Here is an 18,530-nt window from a genome sequence, read left to right as displayed (position 1 = left end):
CAGCCCCGGCCGGAAACAGCGCCGCGGAAACATCGTTCCGCCCCCCACAAACCGGGGCGGGTTCCCCCAAACCAGGGCGGGTTCCCCCACACCGGTTGCGCCCCACGGGCCGTGGGGACCCCCCTGAGTCTCCGCCATGGCCGTGAGTCCCCTCGCGGTCCCGGTGCCCCTTCGGGGGCCGATATTGCCATTCCCGGCGGCTGCGGCTCCATCCGCTGTCCCGGAGCGGGTCCCGCTGGGACGAACCATGAACGACACGGGGCGGGGGGGGGGGATTGTCGTGACACCGATGTGTCCCCAACGTGTCGCCACCGTGTCGCCCAGACCAGAGGGGTCCTGTCGCCCTGTCGCGGTCACTGCTGCGACTTTAAGGCGACGATTTCCGCCTCCATCGTCACGGCGGGCGGGAAGGGCCGGGCCGGGCCCCCCCGATCCCCCCCCCTGGAACGGGGAAAGTGGCGGCGGCGGCGGGAGAGGAGCCTGTGGGGACCCGGTGAGGGACTGGGGGGAACTGGGAGTGACTGGGAGGAACTGGCGGAACTGGTGAGGGATGGAGAGAGTGGAGGGGACTGAGAGGGACCCGGTGAGGGACTGGGGGGAACTGGGAGTGACTGGGAGGAACTGGCGGAACTGGTGAGGGATGGAGAGACTGGAAGGGACTGGGAGGGACCCGGTGAGGGACTGGGGGAACTGGGGGGACCCGGTGAGGGACTGGGGGAACTGGGAGTGACTGGTGAGGATGGAGAGACTGGAGGGGACTGGGACGGACCCAGTGAGGGACTGGGGAAACTGGAAGTGACTGGGGGTAATTGGGAGGGACGCGGTGAGGGACTGGGGGGAACTGCTGAGGGATGGAGAGACTGGAGGGGACTGGGAGGGACCCGATGAGGGACTGGGGGGAACTGGGAAGGACCCGGTGAGGGACTGGGAGAAACTGGAGGGACTGGGGAGGACTGGGAGGGACTGGGAAGGACTGGGGGGAACCCCAAACCGCGCTGCAGGCTGGGGGTTCATGAGCAGTCGGTGCCAGGAGTTTCAGCCCCGTGAATCGCCCCCTTTCCCCTCTCTCTTTTCCCCCCTTTTCCCCCTCCCTGTTTTCCTTTTCTTCCCCCCACTTTGCCCCTCCTTTTGTCCCCGTTTTCCCCCCGTGTATCCCTCTCTTTTCTCCCCTCTTTTCCCCCCTCTTTTCCCCTTCCTTTCCTCCCTCCTTTTCCTCCCTCCTTTTCCTCCCTTCCTTTCCTCCCTCCCTTTCCTCCCTCCCTTTCCTCCCCCCTCCTTTCCCCTCCCCTCTTTTCCCACTCTTTTCTCCCCCTTTTTCCCCATTCCCCCCCCTTTCCTCCCCATTTTCCCTCCACTTTTCCTCCCCATTTCCTCCCCATTTCTCCCACACTTTTCCTCCCCATTCCCCCCCCCTTTTTCCCCCCATTTCCCCCACACTTTTCCTCCCCATTTCCCCCCCCTTTCCTCCCCATTTCCCCTCCACTTTTCCTCCCCATTTCCCCCCCCATTTTTCCCCATTTCCTCCCCATTTCCCCCACTCTTTTCCTCCCCATTTCCTCCCCTCTTTCTCCCCTCTTTTCCCCCTTCCCAACCCATCTTTCCAGGTGCCCCCCAGGAGGTGCAGGAGCAGCTGTGGGGAGGGGGGGGGGGGTGTCTCCACGAGCCCTCCCCCCAAAACACCCCCCCTGAGCCACGGGGACCCCAAAGAAAAGGCTCAAACTTGGGGGGCCCCAGGACGAGGGCACAGCAGAGGAGGAGGAACCAGCAGGGGCTGGAGAGGTCCCATCCCCTCCACAGGACCAGGACATGGAGTGTGGGGATGGTGAGTGTGGGGTCAATCCAGGATCCTGTGCCCCTCTAATCCAGGATTTAGGGGGTCAAGGTGCCCCCTTGCCCTCTGGGGGTCCCTCCTGTGCTGACTCTCATGAGTTGCATCAGCACCATCACTCCAAACCCAACAATCCCTTCATGTCTGTCCCAACCCCACGTGTCCAAACCCCTCTGTGGTCCCTTCCCTGGTTTGCAGGTGGAGCTGAGACCCTCAGGAACTCCTCTGTGGACCCCCAGAACAGCCCTGAGCTCCTGGCCCTGGATGGTGAGTGCTGGATGGGGCTCCCAGCAGGAGACACAGCTCAGCTGGGTCTGGCTCTTCCCAAAACCTGCTGGAAAACAACCCTTGGCAGCTGCTGGGCCCTCCCAGAGCCAGTCCCAGCTCCAGGCCCTTGGTGATGCCCCTGCCAGCAGTGAGAGGTCACTGCAGCTCCACACAGTGGAACTGGAGATGGGAAACCCTTTTCCAGCCTTTCCTAATTAACCTGCAAATCACTGGGTGAAAACACGTTGAGATTTCCAAGAGATTCTCAAGGATGGGAAATACAAGGATGGACCTGAGTGCACATACATATCATTTATGCCCTTAATTCCTGGTCCTTAATTCCCTGTCCCTCCTCAGGCAGCTCTTGGGGCTGGTTTATCTCCCTGTGCACTGGTTAAACCTCATTCTCCAGACTTTTTACTTGTTTTAATCCCTGTTTTTTCAGGACTCAGTTTTTGCCAGGGAAGAGCTTCAGGTAAGGCCTGAACTCTCCTGAAGTGGCTCCTCCTTGTGGAGAGGGAATTAATGCAGAGAATAAAACCCCTCCCTGTGCAGAGGGAGAGAATATAGAGAATAAAACCCCTCCCTGTGAACAGGAAAAAAATAAAGAGGATAAAACCCCTCCCTGTGCAGAGGGAGAAAATATAGAGAATAAAACCCCTCCCTGTGCACAGGGAAAAAATACAGGGAATAAAACCCCTCCCTGTGAACAGAATAAAAAAAAAGAGAATAAAACTCCTCCCTGTGCACAGGGAATTAATACAGAAAATAAAACCCCTCCCTGTGAACAGGAAAAAAATACAGAGAATAAAACCCCTCCCTGTGCACAGAATAAAAAAAAAGAGAATAAAACCCCTCCCTGTGCACAGGGAAAAAATACAGGGAATAAAACCTAAACAAATAGAGAATAAATAAATACAGAATAAAACCTAAATGGAGAATAAATAAATAGAGAATAAACCCCAAATTAATAGAGAATAAATAAATACAGAATAAAACCTAAATTAGTACAGAATAAATAGAGAATAAAACCTAAATGAATGGAGAATAAATACAGAATAAAACTTAAATGAATGGAGAATAAATAAATAGAAAATAAAACTTAAATGAATGGAGAATAAATAAATAGAGAATAAAACCTAAATAAATAGAGAATAAAACCTAAATAAATAGAGAATAAACCCTCTCTCCTCTCCCTCCAACAGGTTTCCCCCTGAAACACTCCAACACTTTGACCAACAGACAACGAGGCAATGAGGTCTCAGCCCTCCCAGCCACGCTGGACAGTGAGTGCCACCAGGCAGAGTGTCACACACAGGGTGTGGAGGGGACAGAGGGACAGCAGGACACGGGGGCACCCTCTGTGTCCTGCTGCTCACCCCACTGAGTGGCAGAGGGGAGGGAATTCTGGGGCCACCTGCAGATGGGGGCACCCTCTGTGTCCTGCTGCTCACCCCACTGAGTGGCAGAGGGGAGGGAATTCTGGGGCCACCTGCAGATGGGGGCACCCTCTGTGTCCTGCTGCTCACCCCACTGAGTGGCAGAGGGGAGGGAATTCTGGGGCCACCTGCAGATGGGGGCACCCTCTGTGTCCTGCTGCTCACCCCACTGAGTGGCAGAGGGGAGGGAATTCTGGGGCCACCTGCAGATGGGGGCACCCTCTGTGTCCTGCTGCTCACCCCACTGAGTGGCAGAGGGGAGGGAATTCTGGGGCCACCTGCAGATGGGGAGAGGTTTTTGTCCTGATGGGTGAATCCTTTTCCTCCCTCAGCACTTTCCATCCACCAACTTGCTGCCCAAGGGGAGCTCATGCAGCTGAAGGAGCACCTTCGGAAAGGTACGTGGCTCCCTCACCCCAGGCCATGCCAGGCCGTGCCAGGCCGTGCCAGGTCACAGCTGGTGACACTCAACACCCTCAGCTCGGTTTTCATACAGCCCCAGACTCATTAAGGTTGGAAAAGACCTTCAAGTTCATCAACTCCAAGCATTAAGCAGCCAGGCAGGGTGGTTTTGCTGGGTTCACTGGGGGCACAGGGGGCTTTGCCCTTGCCATGTGTGTCCCTCTGTTTGTGCCAGGTGAGAACTTGGTGAACAAACCCGACGAGAGAGGGTTCACCCCCCTGATCTGGGCCGCGGCCTTCGGGGAGATCGAGACTGTCCGTCACCTGCTGGAGTGGGTAAGGCCACCCCCAGGCAGCTCCTGGGCAACAGGGCACTGCCCACCTCCACTCCCAGGGGCTTCCAAATTGTCCTGCACCATCCTGGTACCTCTGGAACCATCCTGGTACCTCCAGTATCATCCTGGTACTTCCAACATCATCCTGGTACCTCCAGCACTATGCTGGTACTTCCAGAACCATCCTGGTACCTCCAGTATCATCCTGGTACCTCCAGAACCATCCTGGTACCTCCAGTATTATCCTGGTACCTCCAGTATCATCCTGGTACCTCCAGTATCATCCTGGTACCTCCAGAGCCATCCTGGTTCCTCCAGTATCATCCTGGTACATTCAGTATCATCCTGGTACCTCCAGAGCCATCCTGGTTCCTCCAGTATCATCCTGGTACATTCAGTATCATCCTGGTACCTCCAGAGCCATCCTGGTACTTCCAGAACCATCCTGGTACCTCCAGCACTATCCTGGTACCTCCAGAACCATCCTGGTACCTCCAGTACTATCCTGGTACCTCCAACATCATCCTGGTACCTCCAGAACCATCCTGGTACCTCCAGTACTATCCTGGTACCTCCAACATCATCCTGGTACCTCCAGAACCATCCTGGTACCTCCAGCACCACTCTGGTACCTCCTCAGCCAAGTCTTTCCCCCCCTTTCAAAGAGGAGTTTGCAGAGCTGTCAGATCCCACGTGGGCTGTGAGCTCAGCCAGCAGCACGCAGAGCTTTAGCTCCCAGCCAGCAAGAAGTGTTTGTAATTAAAAATCTGCTTATTGCTAATTGGAGATCACCTTTCTGGCTGGGGCCCTGTGATCTGCCAGCAGATGTGCTCGTTGAGGTGTTGAGGCAGTCAATGAACTCCTCTCTGTCCCTGCAGTGCTGGGTTTGCAGCCAGGGGGAGCAGGAACCACATCCATCAGGTTATCCTGGAGCAGGAATCACATCGTGCACTCTGGATGGAGCTGCTTCCCAAAGCTCAGTCCCACATCCACGTGTGTCCAAGGATTAGGAAGCACTCAGAGCTCAGGAGCACCAGCTGAGCTCTGTTCCTGCAGCAAAACTGCAGCAAAGGAGCAGAGAGACAAAGAGAGCCCAGACAAGTGGGATGATACATCCAGAAAGGATCTAAGGATGGCCAGGAGGGCTTGGAGGACAGGGAGGTTTTCTGTGGGAATCAGCACAAAATAGAGAGTTGATGCTGTGCAGGGATCCCCACAGGCCTGGGACACTTTTCCTGGTGATGGGAGAAAGTAACAGGATCCATCAGGAGAAGGGATTTGATGATGATTAAAATATGCCCAGTAAGGATTTTGGTCAGGAGGGATTTTTGGTTCACTGGGAAGGTGTGACCCAGTTCCCTGTGGGAATGTGGCTCCAGGATGAGCCCCCCAGGGTATCCCAGGGCTCTGTGTTATTCCCAGGGAGCTGATCCCCATGCCCTGGCCAAGGAGAGAGAGAGTGCCCTGTCCCTGGCCAGCATGGGAGGGTACACAGACATTGTCACCCTGCTGCTGGAGAGGAACGTGGACATCAACATCTACGACTGGGTGAGTGACACCAGGGCAGGGCAGGGACACCGGGGCAGGGACACCAGGGACACCAGGGCAGGGCAGGGACACCGGGGCAGGGACACCGGGGACACCAGGGCAGGGACACTGGGGACACCAGGGCAGGGCAGGGACACCAGGGCAGGGACACCAGGGCAGGGACACTGGGGACACCAGGGCAGGACAGGGACACCAGGGCAGCACAGGGACACCGGGGACACCAGGACAGGGCAGGGACACTGGGGACACCAGGGCAGGACAAGGACACCAGGGCAGGGCAGGGACACCAGGGCAGGGCAGGGACACCAGGGCAGGGACACCAGGGACACCAGGGCAGGACAGGGACACCAGGGCAGGGCAGGGTCACCAGGGACACCAGGGCAGGGCAGGGACACTGGGGACACCAGGACAGGGACACTGGGGACACCAGGGCAGGGACACTGGGGACACCAGGGCAGGGCAGGGACACCGGGAACACCAGGGCAGGGACACCAGGGCAGGACAGGGACACCAGGGCAGGACAGGGCAGGGACACCAGGGCCACCAGAGCAGGGGAGGGACACCAGCGCAGGGCGGGGACACCAGCACAGGGCGGGGACACCAGCACAGGGCGGGGACACCAGCACAGGGCAGGGATATCGAGCACACCGGGACAGGGACATCGAGGACACCAGCACAGGACAGGGACACCAGCACAGGGACACCAAGGACACCAGGACAGAGACACCAGGGCAGGGCAGGGACACCAAGGACACAGCACAGGCCTCCACAAAGCTCATTTCCCCTCGTTCCAGCCTGATGCTTCCCAGGCTCCCAGCACTCCCAGCCTTGCTCATGTGGTTGTTCCAAGGAATTAATCAGGATAATCATTTTAAATGGTTTTCCTGGCTGGTGGTGGCAGCAGCCACAAGGAACCAGCGAGCAGAGTTGAAGGTTGTTTTTAAATCACACCATTTAAAAGTTAGAGTGTTGTACATGAAAAGAATAAAACTTGCACAGAACTGCTCTGGGAGGAAACAGCCAGCACGGAGCTGGGAGAGGATGGAGGGGAGATGCAACCCTGGAACTGTGAGAGGGTGGAGGGGAGATCCAAGCATGGAGCTGGGAGAGGGTGGAGGAGAGATCCAACCCTGGAACAGGGAGAGGGTGGAGGAGAGATCCAACCCTGGAACAGGGAGAGGGTGGAGGAGAGATCCAACCCTGGAACAGGGAGAGGGTGGATGGGGGGATCCCAGTGAGTCCCAGCCTGGAACTGGGAGAGGGTGGAGGGGGGATCCAAGCCTGGAACTGGGAGAGGGTGGAGGGGAGATCCAACCCTGGAACTGGGAGAGGGTGGAGGAGAGATCCAATCCTGGAACTGGGAGAGGATGGAGGGGAGATCCAACCCTGGAACTGGGAGAGGGTGGAGGGGAGATCCAACCCTGGAACTGGGAGAGGGTGGAGGGGAGATCCAACCCTGGAACTGGGAGAGGATGGATGGGGGGATCCCAGTGAGTCCCAGCCTGGAACTGGGAGAGGCTTGAAGGGGGATTCCAGTGGGTCCCAGCCCAGAGCTAGAAGAGGGTGGAGGGGAGATCCCAACTGGGTCTGAGAGAGGGTGAGAGGGGGATTCCAGCCTGGAGCTGGGAGAGGGTGAGTGGGATCCCAGCAGGTTCCAAACCAGAACTGGGAGAAGGTGTAAGAGGCATTCCAGTGGGTCCCAACCCAAAGGGGGGAAAGGGTGGAAAGGGAATCCCAGCCTGGAAGTGGTAGGGGGTGGAAGGGGGATCTCAGGGGGTGAAAGGGGGATCCCAGGGAGTGGAAGGGGGATCCCAGGGGGTGGAAAGGGGGATCCCAGGGGGTGGAAAGGGGGATCCCAGGGGGTGGAAGGGGGATCCCAGGGGGTGGAAAGGGGGATCCCAGGGGGTGGAAAGGGGGATCCCAGGGGGTGGAAAGGGGATCCAGGGGGTGGAAGGGGGATCTCAGGGGGTGGAAAGGGGATCCCAGGGGGTGGAAAGGGGATCCAGGGGGTGGAAGGGGGATCTCAGGGAGTGGAAGGGGGATCCCAGGGGGTGGAAAGGGGATCCCAGGGGGTGGAAAGGGGATCCCAGGGGGTGGAAAGGGGATCCCAGGGGGTGGAAAGGGGGATCCAGGGGGTGGAAGGGGGGTCCCAGGGGGGTGGAAGGGGGGTCCCAGGGGGGTGGAAGGGGGAATCTCAGAGGGTGAAATGGGGATCCCAGGGAGTGGAAGGGGGATCCCAGGGGGTGGAAAGGTGATCCCAGGGGGTGGAAGGGGGATCCCAGGGGATCAGGACCTCCTGCTGTGGTGGGAGCAGGAGCTGTGTGGGCTCAGGAAGGACTGTCCTTGTCCCCAGAACGGTGGCACCCCCCTGCTCTACGCCGTGCGTGGGAACCACGTCAAGTGTGTGGAGGCCCTGCTGGGTAAGGGGAACCCCTGCACCTAAAACTGCTGTTCCCCTGCCTTGGGAAGGGAGTGACACCCCTGGGGGTGTCCTTTTGGGGGTCCTTTCCCCCAGTGCCACCCCCTGCCCTGATCCCCACTTGCAGCTCACGGCGCTGACCTGACGGAGGAGGCGGATTCCGGTTACACCCCCATGGATCTGGCCGTGGCCCTGGGACACAAGAAAGGCAAGTGTCCCCTCCTCTCCTCTCCCTGCACAGTCTCTGGGCAATTCCCAGCTTCCAGCACTGCCTGGGGCTTTGTCTGACCTTCCACCACAGCTCTGCCATGCAGGGACAATCCAGGGACATCAAATCCTCAGGCTCCACTTCCAAGCAGGGCTGGGCCGGGGCTGGGGCTGGGGCTGGGCTGGGGAGGTGGGGACAGGCCCCTGGAGGAGCAAAGCAGTGCCCAGATCCTTCCCACAGCAGCAGTGGCTCTTCCCAGGCTTGGCTTCCCTGGGTTCCACTTCTCTCCCTCCCTCCCTCAGTCCAGCAGGTTATTGAGAACCACATCCTGAAGCTGTTCCAGAACAAGGGGCTGGAGTGACACGAGGCTGCAGCCCCAGCTCTGCTCTGGGACACTGAAACCACTGAGCCCTGGCAGGATGCTCAGGCAAGGAGGAATCTGGGAATAATCCCTGCCCTCCGTGGATCCAGGCCCCTCCCAGGGGTGGCACAGCTGCAGTGCCTCACATCAGGGACACTCATTCCTCAGGGCAGCAGCATTTCTGCCCTATCCAGGCTCAGCTGCTCCGTGTATTCCAGCATCCCATGCTTGGAATTAAACTCTAAAGCAGCCATGGGGAGCCCTGTCCATTGCCTTGACCTGTCACAGCTCCTGTTCCCAATCCCAGTTACTGGGGAACCACCACAAGGGGAACTGGGCCAACCCCCCCTGGACACCCTGGGATCTTCTCCAGAAACTCCCATAAACCTGCCAAGCCTTCCCTGCACTCAGCCAGGGTTGTGGGTGTAGGAAGGAGGAAAATCCTGGAGGAATCATCACTCTGGCAGCTGGGAATGTAGCACAGCCCTGGCACTGCCATCCTGGGCAGGAGCCACTCCAAGGGGTGGCCAGCAAAGGTGACAGACAGCCCGAGGGGACACTTCTCTCCTGATTAAACCATCACATGCCAAGCCCTGGGGTGCCACTTCCCAAGGAGCAGCCAGGAGGGAGCAGGGACACCATTTATTCATCTGGTCACACGCCTGAGTCCCACCAGAGGGATCCCACGTGGGTCCCTTCACTGGTGTCCCTTTGTCACTGCCCTCCCGTGGGCTGGGGGTTCCCTCTCAGCACCTCAGGGGGCAGCTGGGGCAGGTTTTCAGAGCCCCCCAGGGGTGGGGGCAGCTGGGGCAGGTTTTCAGAGCTCCCCCCGGGGGTGGGGGCAGGTTTTCAGAGCCCCCCAGGGGCGGGGGCAGCTGGGGCAGGTTTTCAGAGCCCCCCAGGGGTGGGGGCAGGTTTTCAGAGCCCCCCCCCAGGGGCGGGGGCAGCTGGGGCAGGTTTTCAGAGCCCCCCCCAGGGGCGGGGGCAGCTGGGGCAGGTTTTCAGAGCTCCCCCAGGGGTGGGGGCAGCTGGGGCAGGTTTTCAGAGCTCCCCCGGGGGTGGGGGCAGGTTTTCAGAGCCCCCAGGGGCGGGGGCAGCTGGGGCAGGTTTTCAGAGCCCCCCAGGGGTGAGGGCAGCCCCCAAACTGTCCTACAGCCTCTCCCCCAGCACCCCCAGGTGATACACCACGATCCTCCCAAAGAAGTCCGTGCTGTTCTCAAAGGTGATTTTCAGCTTTTCCAGCACCGTCTCCTCCACCTGGAATGTGTGCAGGCCCCACTAAGGAATAAAACAGCCAGTGAGGGGGCACACCCGGGGCAAAGTCCCAGCAGGTTCCCAGGTGTTGAAAGCCCAGCTGTGCCCTTGCCCCTCCACAGCCTCCAAGGGCTCTGACCCACCCACCCAGCCCACAGTGGCAAAGGATATTTGCATGGCATTGTTGTCCTGTGGGTACAGCTCGGATATTTTCACCAGTTCTTCACCTGCTCTGCAGCCTGTGGATTGGGAGAGTGAAGGTTCAGGTGCTGTGGAGCCTCCAGGGGCTGTCCCAAAATCCTCCCTGCATCCAATGGATCAGGTTCCCGTCAGCACCCAGAGATTCCCCAGCTCCTCCCTACCCACCCAGGGAGCTGCTCGGGGCCTCAGCCCCTCCTGGGCTTGGGGAATGGCCAATAAATCCCTCTGGGCCTCACTCCCAGCCCTGCAGGGCTCAGGTGTGGGTAAACTGAGGCAGAAGGACCCCCACACCACCACACCTCACCTTCCAGAGTGCACAGCCGGCTGGAGAAACCCCCCTGGAACTGGATGTGGAGCTGCGAGACCTTGACTGGGCGGGGGAAATCCAGGGTGACCCACTGGTACGTGCCCTGGGGGCAGGAATGGCACTGTCAGTGGGGGCAGAGCAGGGCTCCTGTGCCACCCCTGGGCTCCTGTGCCACCCCTGGGCTCCTGTCCCCCACTCTGGCCCCCCTGTCCCCTCACCTGGTCGGAGTTCCAACACGTCTCCTCGCTCATGTCGAACATGTGCTTCTTCCCAAACTGCTTCCCATCCCGGTTCAGCACGGAGCTCACCCTGCAGGGACAGATGCCACCAACCCCGGGGCACGGTGGGGACAGCAGGGTTGGCACATGACACCCTCCCAGGGCCAGGGGACAGTCTGGGACACCCAGGAGGGCCCAGCACTCACCGCGTGGTTGTGTCGGCACAGACCAGGGGCTCCAGCGGCATCGCTGCCTGCGGAGAGATGGAGACAGGGACGGGACAAATGGGGACACCTGGGCAGTGTTGGGGACAACTGGGCAGGACTGGACACCCCTGGATCGTACTGGAGACCCCCGAGGCACAGTGGGGACCCTCAGACAGTACTGGGGGCCCCTGAGCAACACTGGGGACACCTGGGCAGGACCCTGGATGGTATTTGGGATACCTGGGCAGGTTTGGAGACCCCTGGATGGTATTTGGGATAGCTGGGCAGGATTGGAGATCCCCTGGATCGTACTGGAGACCCCCGAGGCACAGTGGGGACCCTCAGACAGTACTGGGGGGCCCTGAGCAGCACAGGGGACACCCAAAGGAGCACTGGGGACACCTGGGCAGGATTGGAGACCCCCTGGATCATACTGGGGACACCTGGGCAGGACTGAACACCCTTGGATCATACTGGGGACCCCCGAGGCACAGTGGGGACCCTCAGACAGTACTGGGGGGCCCTGAGCAGCACAGGGGACACCCAAAGCAGCACTGGGGACCCCCGGGAAGTCCTGGGGACCCGCCGAGCAGTGTTGGGGACCCTCGGACAGCACGAGGGACACCCAGACAGCACTGGGGACACACAGACAGCACTGGGGACACACAGACAGCAATGGGGACACTCGGACAGTAGTGGGGACCCCCGAGCAGCACTGAGGACATCCAGACAGCAATGGGGACGCTCGGACAGTACTGGGAACCCCCGGGCAGCACTGGGGACACTCGGACAGTACAGGGGACCCCCGGGCAGCAGTGGGGACCTCCAAGCAGCCTTGGGGACCCTGGGACAGTACTGGAGACCCCCGGCAGCTCCGACGCGCCCACCCCCGTCCCGTCGGGTCGCCCCGCACTCACCGCCCGCCGCAGGAAGAGGCGGAGCCGCTTCCCCATCCCGGTGTCCGGTACCTCCCCCGTGCCCGCCCCGCTCCGCCCTCCCCGCTGCGGGCACCCCGCGCACCCCTCGGGGTGGGGACATGCGGCACTCAGTCCCCGGGACCCCTCCGTGCGGCCCCCACCGTGTTCGCCCCCTCCGCAAAAGCCTCGTCCGTCCCGGCCCCGCGTGTCCCTGGAACGGGGGTACCCCCACCCCGGTACGGGGGGCACCCCGGGGGGCGCGGGGACCCTCCCGGAGCAGCTCTGTAGGTGGCACTGGCGGAGCGCGGGTGGCACCGACAGAGGAGAGACGGAGAGGGAGGGCGGGAGGCATCCCTGAATCCCGCATCCCGGAATTCCTGAATCCCTGCGTGTATCGGAATCCCGGAATCCCTGAATCCCGCATCCCTGTGTGTACCTGCATCCCGGAATCCCTGAGTCCCGCATCCCTGAATCCAGGAAACCCTGAATCCCTCATCCTGGAATCCCTGAATCCGCATCCCAGCGTGTACCTGCATCCCGGAATCCCTGAATCCCTCATCCCGGAATCCCTGAATCCCGCATCCCAGAATCCCTGAATCCCGCATCCCTGCGTGTACCTGCATCCCGGAATCCCTGAGTCTCTCATCCTGGAATCTCTGTACACCTCTGCATCCCTGAATCCCTGCACATCCCAGAATCCTTGCACAGCCCGGCTCATCCCGGCTCATCCCTAATCCCTGTTCATCCCTGCATGCCTGTTCATCCCAGTATCCCTCTTCATCCCAGTATCCCTCTTCATCCCAGCATCCCTGCTCATCTCAACATCCCTGTTCATCCCTGCATCCCTGCCCACCCCAACATCAGGGAGCACACACGTGTCGGGGAGCACACATGTGTCAGCACACAAGTCAGTGTACACACACGTGTCAGGGAGCACACACGTGTTACGGAGCACACACGAGTCATGGAACACACATGTCAATGAGCACATGTGTCAGGGAGCTCACATGTGTGTTGGGGAGCACACACATATCAGTGAGCACACACATGTCCGTGAGCACACACGTGTTTCTGAGCATGCCACACATGTCAGTCAGCACACACATGTCAACGAGCACACACGTGTGCCTGTGCACACACACATCAGTGAGCACACACATGTGTCTGTGTGCATACATGTGACATGTGTCAGTGTGCACACATGTCAGAGTGGCTGGGCACACACACATGGCAGCCAGCACACGTGTGTGTCTGGACGTGCACACATGTCAGTGAGCACACACGTGTGTTCCTGAGCATGCACACATATGTCCTTGAGCACACACATGTGTCAGAGTGCATACATGTGACATGTGTCAGTGTGCACACATGTGTCAGTGAGCACACACATGCGTCAGAGTGCATACATGTGTCAGTGTGCACACATGTCAGAGTGGCTGTGCACACATGCATGGCAGCCACACACGTGTGTGTCTGGACGTGCACACATGTCAGTGAGCACACACATGTGTCAGAGTGCATACATGTGACGTGTCAGTGTGCACACATGTGTCAGTGTGCACACATATCAGTGAGCACACACATGTGTCTGAGTGCACACATGTCAGAGTGGCTGTGCACACACACATCAGCCAGCACACGTGTGTGTCTCAACGTGTGCACATGTCAATGAGCACACATGTGTGTTCCTGAGCATTCACACATATGTCAGTGAACACACACGTGTGTCAGTGTGCACACATGTCAGAGTGGCTGTGCACACACACATCAGCCAGCACATATGTGTGTGTCTCAACGTGTGCACATGTCAATGAGCACACATGTGTGTGCCCAGCGTGCTCACTGACACATGTGACACACACCAGCACACGTGTGACAGACTCTGCCTTCCTCCTCCTTCCTCCCCTCCTTCCCCCGCCGAGTTTCGCCTGAGAAATTGGGTCAAAAACCGCAGGAGCCTCATTTGCCTCTGGGCTAATTGCGCTGTCGCGGGGACAGCTCTGCCTTCTGTGCCACCGCCGCCCGCGTCACCTCCCGGAGCCACTTCCCCCTCCCGGTGCCCTCAGACCCCTCCAGCCCCTGGGAACGCTCCAGCCCGGCCGTCTCCGGCCTCAGCACCGCCTTGGCTGTCGAGGAACGCGCTGGGTGCAGCTGTGCCCGCCGGGCTGTGCCAGGCTGGCATCGCCGCTGGCTCCGGCTGCCATCCAGCCCGAGGGGGGGCCTTGCCACGTTATCCAAGAGCTAATGGGAAGGCTGATGCCAAAGCAGGCGCCGGCCCGGATCCAGAGCCCGCTGCCCCCGCGGGGCTGGCACCGAGCCGTGCCCTCCTCGTGCCGCCGGCGCAGGAAGCGCTGCCGGTGCCTTTTGTGCGGCGGGTGCCGCGTGTGGGGCTCGCTGAGCACCCCCGGGAGCCGCTTCCGAAGAAGAGGAGGGTGTTGTGCCCCTCACCATTAATTGCTCGTGCCGATTGATTCCCACTTCCGTGTAAAGCCTGGAGATTCCCGGTGGATGCGGCTCGGGCGGAATTCCGTGGCCTGTTCTCCGGGATGTGCTTTTATTATTTATTAAAAAAAAAAAACCTCTGCTGGGCAGAGGGGCCGGGAGGGTCCCCCGGGGGTGGGCTGGGAGGGGCAGAGTTTGGCACAGCCGAATGTCGTTTGTAATTGATGCCAAGGGACAATGTGGTGGCATTTCCGCGCTGGGAAGGAGCTGGGCAGGGTGAGTGAGGGGTGTGAGCTTGGAACGGGGTGGGGAAAGGATGTCATTGTGATTGTGTGGTTATAACGCTGGGTGTGAAACACAAACTGGCATTTAGTGCCGAGGAATGAGGGCACCAGGCTCGGGGCTGGGTTGTTGTGGTGCTGGTGCCCTCCCTGCCACGCTGGGGGTGCCAGAGATGTGGCACATCGTGTGAGCAGGTGTGAGGGTGGGATGTGCCGTTAATGAGCTTGGCTCTGCTAATGGGAGATGCTGCTCGGCATCCCCACACCGGGGGGGGGTGCAATTACTGCCCTGGCTAATGAGCCAGCACAGCATCCTGCCAGCCCTGCTGCTAATTATTGCTGGAGTCAGAGGTGGGTGCCCCCGTGCCCCGTGCCAACCCTGCTCCCCCAGAGTCCCCCACTGGCACTGTGGAGGGCACAGGGGTGAGCTGGTGGCGTTGGCACCGCGGGGATGCCCAGGGAGGGGCTGTGCCCAAGGTGCAGGGTGGGTGCAGGGTGGGTGCTGCCCGAGGGTGAGGATCGGGTCCGGCTGCTGAAGGGGGAAGGGAAGGAGGCAGTTGCCATGGAAACAGAAAATAAAATCAATGCATCTCGCTGGTGGGTTCCGAGGGAAGTTGGGCCTGGGCAGGGCGGCATCTCTGCATCCCTGGGGGGATTCTGCAGCCCCTGGGCTGCCATGCCCAGCTCGTGCCATGGGGCAGGTTTGGCCAAAAGCTGGGACAAGCCAGGACGATGGAATAGCAGCCACATGGAAGTGGACCCGGGGTGGGTGTTGGGTTTCATCCCGTCCCCTCCGGAGCAGATCCACGGCTGGGCTGGGGTGGGTCCTGCCCAACTTCAGACGAGCATCTCAGCCAGGCCAGGCCCCAGCTGCCGGTTCTCCCTGCCATGGAGTGCCCTGTCCGTCCGTCTCTCCTGCCTGTCCCCGTGCCAGTGCCCCGAGCGCTGGCCCCAGCTGCGGTGGCAGAGGCCTCGTTAATGAGCTGCAATCCTGATGAATGTGGCAGCTCTCCTGGAACGAGCTTCATTAGCCGCCGGCGGACCTGAGCGGAATAACAAGCGGCTCCGTGGGGCGCGGGACGGGGTGCCCCCCGTGCCCCTCCCAGGGATGGGGGGCACACGGCCACGCTGGAGCTGGGGGGGCTACGGGGCCCATGTCTGCACGAGGAGGGTCCCTGGCACCCCGTGCCCCGGTGCTCAGCACCCACGGGGTGGCACTGGCCGGGTTGCTCAGCACCCCAGTCACGGCACCGCCAAACTGGGCAGCTCGGGAGGATCCCGACCCCGCCACCCCCAAACTGGCCTTGCCCTGGGGGTCACCAGGGGGGTCACCACCTGCTCGCACAGACCCGACCCCTCCATCCCCATCGGGACCCCGCGGTGTCCCCACGCCTGTCCCCACGCTGAGGGTTGGCCATCTCACCCCTTTATTGATTCCTGGGGGGAACAAAGCCTGGCTGAGACTTGTCCCATTCGTGTCACCCGGGTCCTGGTCCCTCTGCTGTCCCCGGAGGGGCTGGGGCCAAGCCAGGGCAGCGCTGGAGCTGTGGGGACAGCGGGGATCCCCCCCGGTCCTACCGTGGAGCTGCAGCCCCGCTGGGTCTCCCCGAGGGCGGGGGGAGGTCTCTGCCCTCCACAGCAGGAGCCCCCCACCCTCATCATCACCCCCCAACCGCCCGGGGCCGCTCCCCACGTCCCTGTCACAACAAAGGAAAACATCTCTGGATGGAAACTGCGGGAGGGTCGTCACGGCAACACTGCTGCAGGATTTCACCAGAAACCCGGCAAGAAGCTCCGTCCCTCCTCCGTGCGGATCCTGACGGGGCTGGGGCTGGGGCAGTGGGACCAAGGGGAGGGGTCACCCCAACCAGCACTGCCCTGGGGCCACCAGGCCTGTCCCTGGCAGGGTTGGGGACATGGGGAGCAGCAGCGACCTGGTGGTGGCAGGTGATGCCTCGTGGGAGGAGCTCGGTGGTCTCGGGGTGATGCCACTGGGTTTGGGGCTGGGGGTCTGGGACCAAGGCGGGGGGTCACCCCAACCAGCACTGCCCTGGGGCCACCAGGCCTGTCCCTGGCAGGGTTGGGGACATGGGGAGCAGCAGGGACCTGGTGGTGCCTCGTGGGAGCAGCTTGGTGGTCTCGGGGTGATGCCGCTGCGTTTGGGGCTGGGGGTGTGGAAGGGACCCCAGCCCAGGCAAGGGTGGGGACATGGGGACAACCCTCCATGCCACCAGGTGTAGGTTTGGCCATGGTGGGATGTTGGAGCCCCAAGCTGGGCTCGGGGGGAGCAATGAGACTCTACAAAGTCACCTCCCAGCTGGAGAGACCAGCCAGGAGGACACTGGGACCTCAGACTGGTGCCAGTGGAGAAGCTGGTCCTGGGCTGCATTCCCAGGCGTGGAGCAGCTGCTGGAGAGGGGGGAGAGGTGTCCATGAAATGCCCATCCCTGAGCAGCTCTGGCTGGTGGCTGCTGTGACATTTATCTCCACTCCAGAGGAGAGCTCTGCGAACTCCCTGCCGGCACCTTCCTCTGCCACACAACTGGCCAGAGGCAGACCCACCATGCTGCCCCTACCAGGGCACAGCCAGAGCTCTGTGCCCCCTGAGAGGGGGCTGGGTGGGTGCCCAGGATCCCTCTGTTCCCTCCTCATCTGCCTCGAGCCCGTGGGAAGCTTTGAGTCCCCGAGTGACTCTGGCTCTGCTCTCCCCTTCCTGGGCTGGGTGGGAGCAGCTGAGTCACTGGTGCTTGTTAGAGAAGGGTGGCCCGTGGGAGGTGGGTGCAGGGGGGCCCCAACATTCCCACTGGGAAGCAGTTGGATTCCTGGATGAACCCATCTCATCCCTGCCCCGTGCACAGTGACTTGTGGGGGTCAGACCCTGCTTGTGCCGTGGCACTTCCAGGTGAAGTTTAGGAAGACGAAGAGCAGGAGGAAGGATTTGGGTTGCAGGTCTTGCTGTGGTGGGTGGGGGACACCAGGAGCATCTTCTCCCCAGAGGGTGTCCAGGATTTTCCATGAGCAGGGTGAGAACTTCAGAACCAGCTCCATCCCAAGGTCCCGTCCCCACCACTCACCCTCTCTGAGCAGGCGCAGCCCCCTCCTCCCAACAACCCAAAGGGCACCCATGGGTGGGAGCGGGCACAGCCCCCTCCTCCCAACAACCCAAAGGGCACCCATGGGTGGGAGCGGGCGCAGCCCCCTCCTCCCAACAACCCAAAGGGCACCCATGGGTGGGAGCGGGTGCAGCCCCCTCCTCCCAGCAACCCAAAGGGCACCCATGGGTGGGAGCGGGTGCAGCCCCCTCCTCCCAGCAACCCAAAGGGCACCCATGGGTGGGAGCGGGTGCAGCCCCCTCCTCCCAACAACCCAAGGGGCACCCATGGGTGGGAGCAGGTGCAGCCCCCTCCTCCCAACAACCCCAGGGGGCACCCATGGGTGGGAGCGAGTGCAGCCCCTTCCTCCCAGCAACCCAAAGGGCACCCATGGGTGGGAGCGAGTGCAGCCCCCTCCTCCCAACAACCCCAGGGGGCACCCATGGGTGGGAGCGAGTGCAGCCCCCTCCTCCCAGCAACCCAAAGGGCACCCATGGGTGGGAGCGGGCGCAACCCCCTCCTCCCAACAACCCCAGGGGGCACCCATGGGTGGGAGCAGGCACAGCCCCCTCCTCCCAACAACCCCAAAGGGCACCCATGGGTGGGAGCAGGTGCAGCCCCCTCGTCCCAACAATCCCAAAGGGCACCCATGGGTGGGAGCAGGCGCAGCCCCCTCCTCCCAACAACCTCAGAGGGCACCCATGGGTGGGAGCGGACGCAGCCCCCTCCTCCCAACAACCCAGAGGGCACCCATGGGTGGGAGCACGCGCAGCCCCCTCCTCCCAACAACCCAAAGGGCACCCAT

At 61.1% G+C, this 18,530-nt stretch overlaps 2 protein-coding genes across 6 annotated transcripts; one reads left to right on the top strand and one right to left on the bottom strand.

The window, feature by feature from the left end:
* The first annotated feature begins 401 nt into the window (after nt 1–401).
* Nucleotides 402–9,058, top strand: RFXANK (regulatory factor X associated ankyrin containing protein). Of its 2 annotated transcripts, none has more exons than XM_071578154.1 (10): nt 402–493; nt 1,605–1,822; nt 2,027–2,095; nt 3,301–3,381; nt 3,867–3,932; nt 4,172–4,272; nt 5,694–5,819; nt 8,173–8,239; nt 8,366–8,446; nt 8,749–9,058. In XM_071578154.1, exons 2-10 carry the CDS (start codon nt 1,807–1,809, stop codon nt 8,805–8,807), a joined length of 666 nt encoding a protein of 221 aa, XP_071434255.1. In that variant the 5' UTR covers nt 402–493; nt 1,605–1,806; the 3' UTR covers nt 8,808–9,058. The 2 variants fall into 2 exon arrangements, with proteins under 2 accessions (XP_071434255.1, XP_071434256.1); XM_071578155.1 differs by lacking the exon at nt 402–493 and adding an exon at nt 560–633.
* On the bottom strand, nt 8,049–11,945 carry NR2C2AP (nuclear receptor 2C2 associated protein). 4 transcript variants are annotated; one of them, XM_071578156.1, is made up of 6 exons: nt 11,234–11,790; nt 10,994–11,040; nt 10,788–10,878; nt 10,567–10,672; nt 10,233–10,300; nt 8,049–10,073 (listed from the first exon to the last, which is right to left on the bottom strand). In XM_071578156.1, exons 1-6 carry the CDS (start codon nt 11,423–11,425, stop codon nt 9,957–9,959), a joined length of 621 nt encoding a protein of 206 aa, XP_071434257.1. In that variant the 5' UTR covers nt 11,426–11,790; the 3' UTR covers nt 8,049–9,956. The 4 variants fall into 4 exon arrangements, with proteins under 4 accessions (XP_071434257.1, XP_071434259.1, XP_071434260.1 ...); XM_071578158.1 differs by lacking the exon at nt 11,234–11,790 and adding an exon at nt 11,911–11,945 and having other exon boundaries at nt 8,050–10,073; XM_071578159.1 differs by lacking the exon at nt 11,234–11,790 and adding an exon at nt 11,881–11,904 and having other exon boundaries at nt 8,050–10,073.
* Nucleotides 11,946–18,530: the final 6,585 nt, after the last annotated feature.

This window comes from Pithys albifrons, chromosome 27 (assembly GCF_047495875.1).
Source record: "Pithys albifrons albifrons isolate INPA30051 chromosome 27, PitAlb_v1, whole genome shotgun sequence".
Classification (NCBI taxonomy): domain Eukaryota; kingdom Metazoa; phylum Chordata; class Aves; order Passeriformes; family Thamnophilidae; genus Pithys; species Pithys albifrons.
Note: the sequence above shows the minus strand (reverse complement) of the source record. Positions and strands in the feature narration are given on the sequence as shown.

Bases quoted from the DNA above. Each gene is read 5' to 3' on its own strand.
- RFXANK (XM_071578154.1), top strand. The intron at 5,820-8,172 runs GTGAGTGACACC...CCTTGTCCCCAG, and splicing joins ACATCAACATCTACGACTGG to AACGGTGGCACCCCCCTGCT. The intron at 8,240-8,365 runs GTAAGGGGAACC...CCCCACTTGCAG, and splicing joins GTGTGTGGAGGCCCTGCTGG to CTCACGGCGCTGACCTGACG.
- NR2C2AP (XM_071578156.1), bottom strand. From the start codon at position 11,425: ATGATCCAGGGGGTCTCCAATCCTGCCCAGGTGTCCCCAGTGCTCCTT. The intron at 10,879-10,993 runs GTGAGTGCTGGG...CTGTCCCTGCAG, and splicing joins TGTGCCGACACAACCACGCG to GGTGAGCTCCGTGCTGAACC. The intron at 10,074-10,232 runs ATATCCTTTGCC...TGGGGCCTGCAC, and splicing joins AGGACAACAATGCCATGCAA to ACATTCCAGGTGGAGGAGAC.